This window comes from Pan troglodytes, chromosome 6, assembly GCF_028858775.2.
Source record: "Pan troglodytes isolate AG18354 chromosome 6, NHGRI_mPanTro3-v2.0_pri, whole genome shotgun sequence".
Taxonomy (NCBI): Eukaryota; Metazoa; Chordata; class Mammalia; order Primates; family Hominidae; genus Pan; species Pan troglodytes.
Window position 1 is genome coordinate 40,711,211 of NC_072404.2, and position 18,410 is coordinate 40,729,620.

Genomic DNA, 18,410 nt, shown 5'->3' on the forward strand with positions numbered 1-18,410 from the left:
AAAAGCAGGCAAAACAATGTGGAAGGACTAGACTGGCTGAGTCTTCTGGCCTCCATCTTTCTCCTGTGCTGGATGTTTCCTGCCCTTGAACATCAGACTCCAAGTTCTTCAGTTTTTGGACTCTTGGGTCTACACCAGTGGTTTGCCAGGGGACCTTGGGCCTTCAGCCACAGACTGAAGGCTGCACTGTCAGCTTCCCTACTTTTGAAGTTTTGGGACTCAGACTGGCTTCTTTGCTCCTCATCTTGCAGATGGCCTATTGTGGGGCCTCACGTTGTGATCGTGTGAGTCAGTACTCGTTAATAAACTCCCTTTCATATATACATCTATCCTTTTTTTATTTTTGAGATGGCATTTCCCTCTGTCGCCCAGGCTGGAGTGCAGTGGTGTGATCTCGGCTCACTGCAAGCTCCACCTCCCAGGTTCACGTCATTCTCCTGCCTCTGCCTCCTGAGTAGCTGGGATTACAGGTGCCCACCACCACGCCCAGCTAAGTTTTTGTATTTTTAGTAGACATAAGGTTTCACTGTGTTAGCCAAGATGGTCTCGATCTCCTGACCTCATGATCTGCCCATCTCAGCCTCCCAAAGTGCTGGGATTACAGGCGTGACCCACTGCGCCCGGCCACACCTATCCTATTAGTTCTGTCCCTCTGGAAAACCCTGGCAGATGCTCTTGAGTAGTTTTTACAAAAATGGAATTATTCTGGGACTGTAAACTGAACAATAAAATGTGGAACCATTTTTCCATCTCAGTGCATAAAGATCTATTCTACTGTTTTTAAAAGCTGCTAGTTCTCATATGTACTATTTAACCAATTCTTTACAGACAGATACTTTAATTGTTTCCCATTTTGCCATTATAAAGCAATGCAGCTACAAACAGTCTTGTGCAGAGCTCCCTTCTGCAAACTAAACCTCTAGAGCAGCGGTCCCCAGTCTTTTTGGCACCAGGGACTGGTTTCCTGCAAGACAATTTTTCCATGGGCTGGAGGGTGGGGGCGATGGTTTTGGGATGAAATTGTTTCACCTCAGATCATCAGGCATTAGATTCTCATAAGGAGCACGTACCCTAGATCCCTCGCATGTGCAGTTCACAATAGGGTTCATACTCCTATGAGAATCTAATGCTGCCACTCATCTGTCAGGAGCCAGAGCTCAGGCTGTAATGCTTGTTCACCCTCCGCTCACCTCCTGCTGTGAGACTGGGTTCCTAACAGGCCACAGACCAGTACTGGTTCATGGCCGGGGGCTTGGAGACCCCTGCTATAGAGGCAACATTATCACTCTGCCAAAGGACTGCACAATTTTTTTCTTACCTTCCCTTCATCAAACTATCCCCTAGAAATGTTTTGCCAGTGAGTGTTCCCATGAAGAGGGTTCAAGTGCACACTTTTTGCACACCCTTGCTGACACTGGTTTCTACTGACATGGAACACCTATGATCATATGGCTGGGCATGGGTTTTCTACCTTGTAATTTTCTCATACACGTCAAGGCTGAACTGTTACCAACACTGAGGGCCCATGGTGGCAGAGAGTGAGACGCACAGAAAGTAGAGAACGACCCACAGTTTTCCTGAGTTCAACAGCTTTTAGGAAAAAGAGAGGGCAAACAGCTGTCTTGGGGAGCTCTGTTTGCCTTGTGCAACACTATTTAGTCCTCATCTGAGTTTCCCAAGGTTTCCCCAGGCCAGCCATCTGCAAATAGCATTAGTGAAAATCTGAATAATTTCCTTCTAAATACATGTATTCTATGTCAACTCTATTATTGGAGTAAAAGAAAGCAGAGAACTGTAGTTAATTAAAAACTAATCTACAACTTGCATGCAAATATATTTGAGTGTTTATATTTAAACACAGTGTCAAATATTTAAGGAATAATCAAGCCATACAATTAAGCCACTTGTAAATGAGATCATTTAAACATAGTGCTCACCAATTGCCAGGCACAGATTAAGCACTAGATAAATATTGGTCCCTCTTCCCCTTCCTCTCCTAACTGAGTTCCCCATCTGCTTCCCCCATTCCGACATACTTTCACGTCCCAGCAATCTACAGGGGTTTCAGGCTGATCATAACTGAAATGGAGAGTGAAGGCCAAGGAAATAAGGAAGGTCCCAAACCAGGCAGAAAGCTTTGTCAAGAAACTTCCTACTCTAAATGTAAACACTAGATAAATATTAGTCATTCTTCACTTTCCTGTCCTATCTGAACTCCCCATTTGCTTCCCTGTCAGGACAGAAAGCACAGCTTTTGTTTTGTGTCAAGGTTGAAGCAGAGTGGACCCGTCCAAGGTTTCCTGACAGTGTGTCATCAGCCTGGCTTAGATCTTGTACTAGATGGAGAGTGTTGTTTTAATGAGTGGGGAACACAGATGAGAGAGTCACTTTTGTAGCTTCCTCCCACTCAACTCCTGCTGTGACAGACACAATAAATGGCAAGTCAAGGTCCAGATGGGGAAATCCAGCACACCCTCTTCTGCACCCCAACTCTCAGTCTGATTGCTCGTAAGTGACTTGAAGTCAGTTCAATGTCTGCTGATTTTGTTTAGTGTGCAAAGTTTATTGCCATACTTCCTGAATTTGCCTTCATATCCCTTCTTGTGTGGGTAAAACAGTGCTCTGCCTACCCAAACATGAGACTGTTAGAGCTATGCAAATCCAGGGAGCTCTCCCAACACTCTACAGCACAAAGCCTCTGCATCTTTCACATATTCAAACTCTATGCAGGGGTCTAGGCAGAAAATGAACTCTCAAAGGCTCATTGTTAGCTTGGAGAAAAAAGGTTACGAAAATTATTTTTATGTTCCAGTAACTTACAGTTGTTTCAAGAGAGTGAAGCCCAAAGAAATAAAGAAGATCCCCATTCTGGTAGAAAGCTATGCTAAGAACTGAGTTCTTCCTATTGCAAATGTCAGCCTATCGTTCATTTCATATAATTTCCTAAGATCGTCATGAGATGCTTAGAACTTTTCTGTCCTAAATTTATATAACAATGTTAAAGGTATGTGAATTTCATATACATATTCACAAACGCTTAAAACATTTTCTGAATTATTACAAAATAACATTTTCTATAAATCCTGACTGAATTCAAACCACGTAGCACACGTTCATAGGAGAATCATTCTATAATCAACAATTATTTTAGTTTCCTTGTGAGCAAAGCTGTAGATACTACGTCACAGAACTATTTTTCACTCACGACTCAGTATTTAACAATGTTGTCTTAATACCATATGTGTCATTGAAATACATGGTGGGCAAGTGTGATCAAGCCACAAATATAGCAATCTCTTGAACGCTTTTGTTTAGTTACAGAATAGTAAGAATTTAAAAAATATTATTATTCCATAAAACAGTGTTTTTTTCTGATAAAATTGTTCCTGTACTGTGCTCTTCATGAAGTGAATGTTTTGGTACTTTAAAAGCAGGCTACTGTCACCTGGTGTCCAGTCACTTACGTGCCACATTTCTAGATAGCTTTAGATTCACATCTGCTTTGAAGATCTTACTGTCACTTGGAGCTATACTCAGCTTAGTAAACATCTCTGTGGAAATAGAAACTTAAAAACTATAAACCCAAGAGAATGTGGGTCACAGTAGAGTCATTTTCCCATTCAAGTAAGATGTGAAACACCAGGAAAGAAAAGTTTCATTCTGAGTTTTTGCTGACAGGGTATCCCATCCATCGACAGGATATGGTGTAGCACAGAGACCCAGTAAGGATAATGTGACCCCTGGTGCTCAGCTGCCTGACTTCACCAAAAGAGACTCCCCATTACGTGGTTTCAGACCCTGGAAGTCTTTTGAAAGAAAATACCTCCAACTTTAAATAAAAGTTTCTTTTAAAACATCAAAGGCAAATATGAACAATTTGGGAGATTATCAACTAGTGCCAATAAAATCTCTTTAAGGTAGTATACACATACAAATCATTATTTAAAAAAAAAGATATTTATAAAGACTAGAAAAGAAAGTCTCCAAATCATTATCTAAAAAGTTTTTTCAGGCCAGGCGTGGTGACTCACGCCTGTACTCCCAGCACTTTGGGAGGCCAAGGCAGGAGTAGCACTTGAGGCCAGGAGTTTGAGACCAGCCTGGTCAACATAGCAAAACCCAATCTCCACTAAAAATACAAAAATTAAGCGGAGGTTGCAGTGAGCCCAGATCATGCCAGTGCACTCCAGCCTGGGCAACAGAGTGAGAGCCTGTTTAAAAAAAAAAAAAGAAGTTTTTCCATGTATACTTTATGTTATATACACACCCCCACCCCCACCACCAGCAAAGCATGTGCCATGTGCTTGAATTAACCTTCATGTCTTATGATTATAAAATGTTAACTGTGTTGATACTCACTTGGATCTTCTTACACACCATGACTCTTCTAGAATGTAATAGTTCACTTTTAACTTTATCAGTTCTCGCTTCACTTCTTCGGCTGCTTTCCGACTATACATTGAGTATACTATTTTCGTTCTGGCTCTTTAAAGAAAAATAATTGGGCATAAAATTTTCAAGACTAAAACGATACAATAACACATTTGGAAGAAAGCACTGAATTAGACTAGAAGACGATGAAGAAGAATCCAGTCAGGAGGAAATTCCCCATGGAAGTTCCCGCTAAGGGGCATCAGTGAGGTCAAAAGCAGAAGGCAGGAGGAGGACAAGTTGTGGAGAAGAGGGTGACCTTTAACACACCCCTACATTTCCAAACTTGGTCTCTTTGTGTTTGTTCACTTATTTATTTGTCTTAAATTCTTCACTACTCTATCACATGTAAGAGTAAGGTACCCTGTGTGTGAACAGGGATGAACTACAACAAACACAACTATAGGACTACTGTGAAGCTGCAACAGTCCCAACTTTGACATCAACAATAATTCACATTAAATGGTTCTTCATTTTATTTCTAGATTTAAGAAAAACTAAACTTATTGAACAAAATTGGTCTGGAAATTAGCTTGATGAGATTGATTTTTTAATGAAAAAGCTTATTTGTGAATGTACATGCCATTGTTATGCAAAAGAAGATGCTAATAAGATTCACCTAATCACTTAGAAAATGAATAGCTTCACCTGCCTTAGAAACTGCAAGAAAAATTAAATTAAAAAAAAAAAATTTGGACAACACATCTCTAAATTATTTTTTAAAGTCTCAAAAAAATCTAAAAAAACATAAAACACCCAAGATCATTCTAACAGGCTATACTGGTGAAAACCAGAATAAACTCCTCTTTGAATGGGATTCTATTTCAAATGACTTCTCCAAACTCAAGAAAAATCACCTATGAGAAAACCTTAATAAACACTCTAAGCTAAACTCCCCAGGGAGTTACAGGATGAAAAGGACTTGGACATTTTAGAGCCCTGTTAACCTGTGGGAAAGTGCTATAGTATGACTTCGTTTATATGCCTGGTAGAGAAGAGAGCCCCCAAAGTTGTCACTTTCCTGCCCTGTGAAGCTTTAACGGATTTGTTTAGAGCTTAGCGGTCTTATTTCAGCTTTCTGCTCCCTGACTCGATAAGCCTCAGTTCATCATATCCTTTTGAAACATTCCTTATTACTTTGCTGGTGTCCTCCACTCACTGTCTGTTTGCATGGGAGGTTTGTTTTGATGATGCAAGACTGTGCACTGACCTCAAGCCTGCGTCTTCATAATGTGGATGATTCACAATGGGCCGAAGTGCAGAGAGCTTAACACTTGCCATCGTGGGCATGGCACCCGCAAACACTGCATCTGGAAGGCAAGAGGAAGGTCTCAGGAAGACACTCAGTGAAGGCGAGAAGGTGTCTCCTTCAAGTGTAAATCAATTATTTCACAGGTAACAGAGCGGAAGCCCAGCAGGTCCATGACTTCAAGATTCAATGGCAGAACTAGCATGAAGTCAGATGGCTGATAAAGTAGCCGTTGGCAGCCAGGCCTGGGTAAACTATTTTCCTTGGAAAACAGAGCTTCATCATCTCATCATTAAAGATTTCTTTCTTTCTTTAAAGAAAAAATCTTAGAAATCTTTCCTGAATCTAAAAAAGAGTATCAAATGGACTAGGAAAGCTTTACAGTAACAAGGAGTTCTGGAAGATGATTTAGTATTTAATCATTTGATACTCAGATGACAACAAAGTCTCCCTTTCCACACATGAATAAAATGTCACATTCCATGAGTTTATTTCAAGAAGGAATGTGAAGGACTAATATTAAAAATTCATTAAGAAAATAAGCACAGTAAAAATTATTTTAAATGTGGCATTTACGACTGTGAATAAATTTTGAAAAAATTAAAATCTATAAAAAATGGCAGAATAAATTACTAAGGACATATGTATAACATTTCCCCTGCAAACCATTTAAACAGGATTGATATCTCCTTTGTTTTAGATATTCTAAAAGCAACATTGCTTAGAAAGAGTGAGATCAGTGGAAGTAACTAGGGTTTAAGAGTTTGCAGTGGTGTATAAAATTGTGGGAAAAACAGCTAAATAATATGACTTTTTTTTTCTTTTTTTTTTACCTGGTTTAGTACTATATTTGATCCATTCTATAAGTTCTTCTTGGGGCAAATTGCTGAACTCCCCTACAATATTCCACTGGGTTTGCAGATTTGCTGAACCTTGTATTGACATTGCTGCTAATACAGCAAACACAACAGCACCAGGATGTACTTTGCAAAAGAGCCATCCAAATAGCTGAAACCAAATTAAGAATACATTGGTAATTGTTAGTATAAGTAGTATGCATCTGTTATGCAAAACTTCTTCCCAGAAAAGAATAAGGCCTCTGCTAGAGTCCCAAATAAAGGATTAATTATCCTAAAGAAAAAGCCCCAAAATAATAATCTTTGGGATCAAAAGGATTCTACCATCAGCCTCATATAAGTGGAACACAATGTAGGAAGCTCTTTTCTCAACCTGCTTTCTCTACTCCCAGATTCAAGTAAAGCCACAACCAATTTACAAGGCCCAGTACAAAACAAAAATGTGGGGTCTCTTGTTAAAAAATTAAGACGTTCAAAACAGCGGCAGCAAACATTCAATCAAGTTCAGGGTCCTTCTGAATGTGAGGTCCTGTGTGACCAGCAGGAACCCCACACTTGCAAAACCTGCCCTGGGTGACACTTTCTATTAGGTTGGTGCAAAAGTAATTGCGGGTTTTGCTATTTTTTAACGACAAAATCCACAATTACTTTTGCATCAACCTATATCATCAGTCATGCTGTGGGATAAGACTCAAGATTAAAGGCTTCCAACCAGCCTCCTTTCCTGTGCCAGCCTGAAGGGGTCAGAAAGGTGGAAAGTAGTGCCTTTCTAACATAATACAACATACTGATTGGGAACCTCAAGGCTGGCTAATTTTTTCCACATCCAAATAGTCCACACTCCATAACAACACTTTGTTCTCTTGATCTTTCTCCACATGTCTACAGAGCTAGATTTCAAGTTTCTTGAGGGCTTATAAACACTGGCTTTTGACTTTTCTGTCTACTACTCTCTCCTCCATCCCTAGAGTGCACAGTGTAGGTGCTTAGTGACTATCTGCTACGTCTAAGGGAGGTGCTGCTGTTGTACCTAGGCTGGTTGACTGATGGAAAGGTGACACTATGGAGAAGCATAAATCTGTGAATACAGAACAAGGAGGCAGCTATCCAGGAAAAATAAGCAGCAAACCACCAAGGAAGGCTTAAACTAAATTTTAAAAAGCACAAGTCAAGAATGTGCACACAAATTGCACCAAATGAAAAAAAAATAAGTTTGATACTAAAAAAAGAACATATAATTTTCAAGCACTTATAACTTGAAATTATTAGAATTCTTTGTGATATGAATGTCAAAACAAAAAAAGTTATTATTTGTACAATTAAGCTCTGCTTTCTATCAGCACCTGCAGTAATCACTCATGAACTCAGTCTGTACTAAATCGGTATTAGTTGTACACCAACAACTATTTTAAATCTTTAGAAAGATAGAAAATGATCAGCTTTGGCCCTTACCCTTTAAGAAAGATAAGTACAAAACCATGAAGAGCTTCAACTATAATCACTTAAAAGACTTTGTAATTCATTATTTTAGGGCCACTCAATAATAAAGACTAAAATTATCATAGTAGCTATACTCCAACATAACATGTTACCTGTCTTGAGCAGATCAGTGATGCCATAACACACATGTGTGGTGTCAAGAAGAGTTTTAGTCTCATAATTAAAATACCAAGGGCTGTATATGCTAACAATTGCAATGCATGGTAAACCAGCTGAAAGAAAGAAGAAAATGTTTTTTACTCCTACTGTTTGTGAAGTTTAAGAATACTAAGCTGGCAATATGTAGAAAGGGGTACGTTCTCCTTAGTAACAAAAAATACTACTAAGGTTTCTGAAATTTCGAAAACAATTCTTAAAATTCACTTTCAAACTGTTCCATTTTAGTGGAAGGCTAAAATTATAAAGTCATTAAGGCAAGTGTTTCTGTGATTCTCAGAGTCAAACCTGTGGTTAATAAAGCCCACATTTTTTAATCAACCTTGATGCTACCATCAGACCAAGAAAAGACAGTGGTAAAAGAAATGACTGCTGCCTCAAGATCTGAGGGCTCCACCTTGGAACTGCCCTCAAAACCAGACTGGACCACTAGGAGATGGGAGCAGTAACCAATCACATCTCTGAGGCCTCAAGCAAGGTGAGCAGAGAGGAAAGTGATTTCCAATCATGCAATAGACACCTCACACGTATGTCTAAATGGGCTCCAGAAATCAACTGCCATTAGTGTAAAGATGATCAGAGCAGAACAGATGAGTTTCCTAGTTAATTTTAACAAATGAATGGTCAGTGAATCTGCATGTAGCATTCTCATAAAAATACATAACAGGCTATTTTCAAGATGATTGCTGACAATTGCCAACAAAGTTAGAAACTGGAACTAGAAAGGAAAGTCCAAATGCATGCAACTTTAAGATAAGTAAAATTATAGTCATATTAAGTCTTTACCTCTCCATGATCAAACTGGTGTTTTCTGGAACAGAAAAAAATATATTGCCATCAATTCATTATTGAAGCACTTACTTCATATATTTGCATTTTCATCTTGCAAATAGGAGTTTTACAACTTCTATAACATTCTCTCAGGACACACACAGGCAAATCAAAATAACTAAAAGTCACATGCCAAAACTGGTGCTATACTATTTTAAGAAAATTTATGAAGAATGACAATGTTGTATTATATCCTATTTGACTACATGGGTATTTATTAGGACAACAAAGGCACACGGTGGTGTCCCAGCTCCCTCACTGGTGATACCCCAGCAAAGCATGGAATGAAAAAAACCTTTGAGATTTTCACTAGGCAACCAAGTAGAGATAACAAATAGGTGGTTATATGTGTAAATCTGAGTTCAAGGGAGAAGTCTGGGTCAGAGACAGAAATGTGTGAGTTGACAACACACATCTTCTCTTTCTTAAGCACTGATATGTTCCCAAGACCTAGAGTAATACCTGACACTTAGAGCTCAACATTTTTAATGAATGAACAAGTGTATCAATAAACTGTTAATCCAGGTAGCATATAATCTAATTTGAGAATCTAGCCTCAAAAAGACTGATATATTAGCAAACTCAGGACACATAAGGGGCTAGTGAAGGAGATGAAACAGTTCTTTATTCTTCTTTCACACCAAGTAAAAACTATCAGTTACCATTTGTTGAGTACTTACAATGTTAATATGCTTAGTACATTCCATTAACTCTAATCCTACAACCATTTATTACCCCAATTTACAGCCAAGGAAAGGAATCACAGAGCTAGTAAGTGGCAGCCAGGACTATATTCTGACTGACTTCAGAGCCAATATACTTTTTACTACATCATGCTGTCTCTATCCCACTTTACTTCCTGGGTCTTTGAGTAAAGAGAATATTGGCATTCACGTCTTTGATAGTTAAAATTTATGTCCTACTCTTCTCCTTTTTACACTGGCTTTGGTAGCTATGCAAAATAAAATGTCAACATGCCACTCCTCTTCCAAAAAAGAGCTCTGATCCTATTTGAACTGACAACTCCATGAAGCTCAGTGGTTTCCTATAATTACTTCTATAGGTGAGTTATTACTCTTGAAGGGACAGCTTTGTTTCTGTGAGAAGTTCCACCTTCCTTTTCCAGAGTTGCATACTACAGCTGAAACTTTGTAGCTTCTTCCTGAGCTCTTCAAAAATAATTTGACCTCAAATGAAGAAAAATTTTGGCATTGTAAACCAGAACATTTTTCTCTCCCCCTTAGCCCTCAACTCAAATGTTACAGGTATAAACATATACCTGTATATGTTACAGTAAATTGTTTCTAAATGAGAACAAGGATTCTCTCAGGAGTATGTGCAATAATTTATCATTATGTTGGCAGAGACTTGGAGGTGAGGGAATAATACAAGGGTGTGTATATTCAAATTATAAAATAAAATATAGGGCCAGGCGCAGTGGCTCATGCCTATAATCCCAGCACTTTGGGAGGCTAAGGCAGGCAGATCACGAGTTCATGAGTTCAAGACCAGCCTGGCCAATATGGTGAAACCCCGTCTCTACTAAAAATACAAAAATTAGCTGGGCGTGGTGGTGGTCGCCTGTAGTCTTAGCTATTCAGGAGGCTGACGCAGACGAATCGCCTGAACTCGGGAGGCGGAGGTTGCAGTGAGCCGAGATCGTGCCACTGCACTCCTCCAGCCTGGGTGACAGAGCGAGGCTCTGTTTAAAAAAAAAAAAAAAAGAAAAACTAAAAAAAAGAAAATATAGATACATACACATTCGACAATCCTTCTCCCCCCAAAATCCCACAAAAGAATAAAAGTAAGTTAAAACTACCTTCACTCCATCCTCTAATCCCACACTCTTAATAATTACAGGATTTATCTTTCCAGATCATTTCTATGCACAAACACATAAAAATCTCTAAATTTTAAAGAGAAGTATAATTATCCTATACACACACACACTGGCAATTTTTAAAATTCAATAATGTATACTGGACCTATTTCCAGAAAGATAGCCTAAAATTCCACTCTATGTATCATAGTAGATATTTTGGATGTTTCCATTTCTCACATAACACACAATACTACAAAAGGCATCTCTCCCCATCATCTCTGTATTTCTGTGAGCATCTCTAGAGGGTACACTTGCACTGGTGGAACCTGCAGGGCTAAAGGACAGGCCCACTAAATGTTTTACTGTGTATTGCCAAACTTCCCTCCCATCTACTACCTCCCACTCTTGCAAGCATTGGGTATACTATTAATTTTTAGAAATATAAGAAGTGAAAAGGTCTTCACTTCAACCTGAATGTCTTTACCATAGGATCAAGACTACCTTTTCATGTTCATTAGTCATATGTAAATACTCATTCAACTACTATCCTTTACTATCTTGCAGGCACTGTATATAAACTGTTGAACAAAAATGATCGCTCCCTTCAGGAGATACGGGTCACACATCAACATTTAAGTACAAAGGGTGACAAATGGTAAGAGAGTAAGACAAAGGGTGTGATGGTGGAAAATACCAAGCATGCTATAGGCCTCTCTAACTCTCAGGTTATAAACAAACCCTCTTGGTTAATTTTGGGTTTTTTTTTCCTATACATAATTCTCTGGTTCATCTGAAATTTATTTTCTGTAAAAAGTGAGGTATGAATCCAGTTTTATATTTCCCTGCTCATTTCCAAAAAGGCAGTCCACTGGTCCTAAAACCACTCACGTAATAATTTACTTTCCCTGCTGAAATGAAGTACAAAACTGTGTCCTTTGAGTGTAGATTATGTGCAGGGCTACTGTCAGACTGTACTGGATAACATCTGAAGGATGAATAAGTGATGTGCTGTGTTCTGCACAGACAGGAAATAAGAAGAAATGCCAGGAAGGGAAATGACCACAATAAAAACATCAATTATCAAATATTAGGTACACAACATGTAAGTATACAATTCATACACTGTAAATATCTATTTAATAAATGAACAGAGGAGGTAATAAAATTCTTAATAGCATATTTACCTTACATGTGTCTGTTGTTTAGCTAAGACACCCCACATATCACTAATAATCTGTAAATAGATTTTGAAACACTTTAGAAAAGCTGTGTTGGGAAAAATGATATTTTAAATGAAGTATCTTCTAAACTGTAAAATAACTTTTAATGAAAATGTAAGTATAGAGATAACTCAGAAAATAATAATCACAACAACATAATCTTATATTTGTATAGTATCTGATCAAAGCTAATATTCAACAACCCTGTTGGGTAGATTATATCATCCTCGTTTTGTAAATAAGCAACAGGTTCATATGGATTAAATGATTGCCCTGTAGGTAGACAACTACTAAGAAGCACTGCAGTCTTGAAACCAGATCTTCTGGGCTTCAAATTCACATTCAGTGCTGCTTCCACCATGCCAACGTTGTTGGCAACACCTCTTCTTAACAGTGCACTCAGAAAACTGGAGAGCTGGCTCAGAGGTTGATAATCACAGCTGGAAGCATTCAAAACACAGTCACTGTGCTTTCATATTCAGCAATAATGAGGAGGTCATCTAATCTAAAATCCTATCTCCAGTACAAATATTCTCTACAACACTGATGACAGGCTGTAATCCAGCCCTTAGAATCCACCAGCTGCTGCTTGAATCTATAACACTTTCCTTATCAGTCGAGATCAGTTCTGGTCAAAAGTCCTACTGCCTGGAATTGGCCATGATTCTAAGGAGCCAGATTGTGTGTAACCTTATTTTCAAGGCACAGGCTTTTACCATATTTCAAAGTAATTATCCGCTTTCCATCTACATCTTTTCTTCTTTAAACGAAACAGCCTAGCTAATAGTTTTCATCATCTCTCACCACTCAGGTTGCTGTCTTTTGCATATGTTCTGGATGGCCAATGCTTAGTATTTTTTGAGTACCCACTAGGTGCAAATCCACATAAACTATATAAAAGTGCAAAGCACACACAAAGCCTAGCACACAGCAGGAACTGACTCTTAACTGATTAGAGATTAAAAGTGCTGTCGGAGTACACAGCTGAATACCAGACATAGCTCAACGATAGGGGAAGGTGCAGAGCCCGAGTCTCACTCTTCCCTTGCTTTTAAGTGGACATGATGTGAGGCTCCTAACAACATCTTTGATCTTTCAGTTCTGTATGTTAAAATGGAGATAACATTTGTCTACCCCATAGGGCTGTTGAATAACCAATTTAAATACTCATGTGAAAATGTTCTATACAAAGCAGAGTACAAATATATAATATGAACAATTGTTATAATACAGAATATTCTACAAATAAATGACATTGTGTTAACACAGAAATCACTGGCCACATATCAGGAAACTTTTAAGGTCTGCCGTCTCTTTTTCCATCACAGATTAACTTCTGTTCATTCTCTTAAGACACATTTGGTTACAGAGTGCACAATTCTTAAAGAAAAAAAGAGAGGGAATATCACACTTGCTTTGACCTTATTTATATCTGGGCTTTGAATTTTATCATCAAAGCCAACTTGGGGACCTAAACGTTTTATCTAGTTTATCAACACATTGCAAATACTCTGCTTTTTCTTTCTGATTAATAATAAACACAATCCAGGAGTTATTGCACACTGCACAAATCACTTAGGTATATTTTAAATATTTTAGGGAAATATTACATTAAAGGTAAAAGCCAGTAATAATTTACACAGGCAAGTTGTATCTGGGTCAATATGGTCTCTGATCATGCCTTCCAAAATACATGACTATCGGAACTTGAGCCATCCTTTTCTGATGTCTGTTTTATGCTAGCAGATAGAATATTTTGAAGCTATATAAATGTCTATCAAAAGCTATCATTAAGAAAACATAGAATATGTTACAGTAAGCCCATACAAAACGTTGTATCAGATAAATGTGGCCAAGTATATGCGACTACTATGTAAAAACAAGAAAATATTCTATTATAAGAAAGAGCTCTTAAGTGATAGACATACCTTTCTAACAATAGCAACAAACACTACAAGAACAACTGGAAGCAATAATGTCTTTGTGTATCTCAGTGGAGTCTGAAATTCAAAGAGATGTTTTGTTAGAAGGAAACATTTTAACCAAACAAAATTTCATTTCAAATAATGAAATAGGTAAATTTCTGAAAGTAGAGAAATATGAACATTCACCAATCTACTCACTGACTGCCATCATAAAAAGGAAGGTGCATTTCCATAGAAATGAACTTCCCCAAAATGCTGAGTTGAAACACTAAAAATACAGTACCCAAACACCTGTAAGTATGAAATGTCACTGAAGAGATTACTGCTCACTTTTTGCATGCTACTTATCTAACTAGAGAGACCAACTTAATATTCATCTAAGGTATGTAAAGCTCCTTAAATGGAATAAGCTTTTCCTGTATATTTTGTGAGGGATAAAAATATTATCCTTGAAACACACACACACACACTTTCTCACGCATAAACAAAATAATGATCTATGTTTGAGGGGAACAAAAGACTTTTACATTTTCTTTAGTAGCAGAAAAAAAAAATAGAAATAAGTTTAATAACAAAGCCCTACACATTGTGAGCCTGTGCACCTCTCAATTATCTCTCCACCCAAAAAACCACTGTTAAAATTTTGCTTTTATACTTTTTTTACTTTTATGTGTGTTAATTATGGGTTAATAAGACTATATCATTTTGTTTACTCCCTTATATATCTTAAGCATCTTTCCATGTCAGTATGATATCATATTAGGAAATACCATGTTAAATTTTCCCCTCTTCTCCACTGTATAGGTGTACCATAATTGGAACATATGTTCCCTGAACTGACACTACTCTGTCTCTACAGCACAGTCCCTATGAATTAAGATACTTACAGTGATGAGGAATGGTATGCTGGAAACAGCTTTGCTATTTTCTTCAAATTAGCTGAGGTCAAGCTATGTCTCAATAAATTATTTCTTTCATCACATAGCTTATGTTTAATACTCTCAGATTGTAGCAGTATGTATGATGTTCTCAATAACATTAAACAACTTCACCACATCCTAATTCTCTAATATTTGAAGGAGTCTTGAACCCCTATGAACATGCATTTCAATGTCTTGCAAGATATGCTTCCTTTGTTTGTTTCAGCAGGTTTAACACTAAAACTCATATACCTTTGTCAGCCACTGTGTGTCAAAACCATTTGCTGGAACACAATAAATGAAGACTGACAGGCCACTGGAGTAAACAGTACCTCTGCAGAACACACTCAACTCCGAATGGCTGGTAGATAAAAGTTTCCTGTGTGGTGCCCTGTCATCCACTGGTCTGGAACTCTGGACACTGGGCTAACACAGTGGGATCATGAGGGAAACTAACATGTCAATAGAGTATTGTTGGCCAGTTTCATATACATACACATACCACTCTGAAGGAGTGACACAGATAATATAATTAATCAGTACCACGTGGATGGTGTTAAAAATGCACATATATACATGCTTGTCGAACTAAACCAGCTCATAAAGTATTGCAAATTAATATTTTATTTATTTAAATATTTACTTATTTAAAATATCAAAGTACTTTCCTTTGCATTATCTCATTTTGTCTTCACAATATCTGTTTATGGCATGCTACTAGAAACTAGTAAACTGTAACACAAGGAATGAGAGTTGCTTGTTCAAGAACATCAAGCAAAATTGCAGGCTTCTGTCTCACAATCCACTAAACTACTCTCTGCTTTCCTTCTAAATCTCTGAATACAGTTTTAGAAAGAAAAATGCTGTTGGAATGAAAAGCTTGGACTTGATGTTTCAAAGCAAATATCTATTTAAATAACCACAAAATGAGTGGAAATGTAAGAGTTTGAGAGCTTGACTAAATTAATGCTATCACTGAAAAATGGCAACTTGAAATGCCTCTGTGTTTACTCACCTAGAAAACCACTGCTAGTCTGAATGTGTATTTCTAAATTATCAAAATGAGTAAAGGCCATATATTTCAGGGAGCTGCACTAAAGTAAACAGAAAAATCTTCCTCTAAGCTGCCAGATTTTCCTTTTCCTTCAAACTGAGATAACAGCACATAAAGAGTCTGATATAAGAGGAGCACTCCTTATGAAAAATGTATGGGCCAAAACCTTAGGAAACAGAACTAGAAATCACATCTTACCTCTTTTTCCATAAAGTCAAACTCCGCTGCACAGGTATACAATAAAGTATCAAAATCCTTATAACTAAAGAATTTTGATGTCAGTAAGTTGCCAATATGAGCCTGGTAAGAAATAAAGTTACCATTATATTAAGCCATACACTGCAATAATATATTTTAATTTCAATAGTATCTGAAAATAGTTTTCATTACATTATAGAGCCCACTGTTCCCACACCAAGCCTGCTTTTGTTAAAGAAGGAAATGCTATATCCTCCACCTTCACAGTTCCCTTCTTTTGCTGAATAGTGATAGCTCCAATGACACCCTACCTTCCACACTCATCGACATCCCAAAGGCTTTTTCCCTTGGGTTTTCCCAGCTTACTGTGCTAAACCTGGTGAAACAGGCCGCACAGCATCTCCCTTGCTGGAGCCTACCAGCAGCTCTGGGCTTGGGAACACACACAGACTTCTTTTAATCATAAAAGCACAAAGGACTATGGGGTAAAGAAAAAGAAATACGAATTCTGAAAAGGAGATTGAAAAGAGTACTTGAGTGAAGTAGAAATGGGCAGGTACTGGAATAAAAGGTACTTCTTGACTGATAATCACCTCTCATATAATTATTCACATGTTATCAAGGATTCTCACTCACACTGCCACATTTACCTCCCACAAAAAGCCATGTGAGGAAGGTGGATCTTCACTTTATAAATAAGAAAACTAGGGCACAAAGACATAAAACATTTGCCAAATGTTCAAGTTCATTATAGTCTAAAAAAGCAACAACCAAAGAAAAGAGGAGAAATTATATCTAGGACAAACCATGACTAAAATTCTATATGATATCTACATGAAGCAGAAGGAACAGGGTAAGAGTAGGAACTAGATGGTGGCAGGTATGTGATGAAGCATTTCAAAATACTATGTCTTGTTGGGAGAAGAAATGTATGCTGATAAGCGTAAGAAATCAATAGGAAGAATATACAGCACCTAAAATAGCATAAGAAAACAAATCCCAAACAAAATGAAAGAAATAAGTCCTAGTATTATGACAATTACCATATATGTAAAGAGCATAAATTCACTAATTAAGGGACAGATGCTTAAATTGGACTTAAGGGAAAAAAATCTAATATTATATTGTCACCAAAAGAAATACTTAAAAGTATGCTGAAAGGTTGAAAACAGAAGAATGGAAGAAGATATACCAGGTAAGTTTAAAACAAAGAAATCTGTTAGCAATTATAATGTCTCACAAAACTGAATTTAAGCAAAAAATATATGAAAAGAGACAATAAATATCATATGCTAGTAAAATTAACAAAAAAGCAAGATTATACATATTGCCAACATATCTGCAGTTAAAAATATAGATTCAAAGTACACAGAATAAGAACTGACAAAAACTAAAGGAAGAAATAGAAAAGTTGACAGTGTTCATTGAAAATGTTAAACACTGCCTCCTTGAATAAAAAAGCTGACAAAAGTTAACATAAAAGGTGAATACAATCAATTAGCTCACAAACAGAAAATATAAACTTCACAAAGAGAATACACATTATCCTTGAACATAAGTGAAATATTTTTGAATATTCACATACCATGTAACAATAAATTCCAAAAATACGTATATATTTGATTATAAATGCAATACAACTAGAAAATACCTAGAAATTGCTTTAAAAATTCTTGATTAGAAGTTAAATATCATAAAACTTAACCTTTTAAAAAATCACAAATAGACAATCTATAAGATACATAAAAGAGTACTACATACTTACAAAGAAAATTTTAGCTTTAAAAGCATTGATCAGAAAATAAGAGAGGTAAAAACAACAGAGCTAAGTATTTCCCTTGGGCATCAGAAGACAGGAAACAAAAAGAAGTAAGAATAAGAATAAGGACAGGAATTGGTGACAAAGAGAAACACAATAAAACCAAAGAGGACTAAAAAAAGATATAACTTTAAAAATATTAAAACAATAGACCTCTAGAGCAAATCTAATGAAGGAAATAAATGATGCAAACAAAAAGCAAAATGAAAAAGGGAGAAATAACTATGGACTCAACATAGTAAGAACAATAGGCTACACAATTTGCTAATAAATTGTAAAACCTAGGTAAAATGGATACATTTCTGGAAAATCATAAAACACCAACACTGGCACAAAAAGAAATAGAAAACTTGAATAGAACAAAAAGCATTCAAATATCTGAAATAGAAATCAAGTATTTTCCCTCCCAAAAAGCCCTAGACTGAGAT

The 18,410-nt window shown here is 37.0% G+C and overlaps 1 protein-coding gene, 1 long non-coding RNA gene and 1 other non-coding gene across 6 annotated transcripts in view; 1 reads left to right on the forward strand and 2 right to left on the reverse strand.

Annotated features, from left to right (window-relative positions):
* DPY19L1 (dpy-19 like C-mannosyltransferase 1) overlaps positions 1 to 18,410 on the reverse strand; it is a 108,364-nt gene that overhangs the window by 4,756 nt on the left and 85,198 nt on the right. For all 4 annotated transcript variants that reach the window (XM_063815297.1, XM_063815296.1, XM_016957263.4 and 1 more), the window contains 8 exons: positions 16,164 to 16,265; positions 13,995 to 14,066; positions 12,031 to 12,080; positions 8,980 to 9,004; positions 8,130 to 8,249; positions 6,514 to 6,688; positions 5,642 to 5,741; positions 4,360 to 4,485 (listed from right to left, as the gene is read on the reverse strand). In XM_063815297.1, coding sequence (XP_063671367.1) covers positions 4,360 to 4,485; positions 5,642 to 5,741; positions 6,514 to 6,688; positions 8,130 to 8,249; positions 8,980 to 9,004; positions 12,031 to 12,080; positions 13,995 to 14,066; positions 16,164 to 16,265 — 770 coding nt within the window. The remainder of the gene's footprint in view (positions 1 to 4,359; positions 4,486 to 5,641; positions 5,742 to 6,513; positions 6,689 to 8,129; positions 8,250 to 8,979; positions 9,005 to 12,030; positions 12,081 to 13,994; positions 14,067 to 16,163; positions 16,266 to 18,410) is intronic.
* On the forward strand, positions 5,725 to 14,533 carry LOC107975757 (uncharacterized). The gene is made up of 3 exons (XR_001719191.3): positions 5,725 to 5,826; positions 8,474 to 8,671; positions 11,411 to 14,533. It is a non-coding gene; the product is annotated as an uncharacterized LOC107975757 (long non-coding RNA).
* MIR548N (microRNA mir-548n) lies at positions 7,125 to 7,199 on the reverse strand. Its single transcript, NR_035894.4, has one exon. It is a non-coding gene; the product is annotated as a microRNA mir-548n (primary transcript).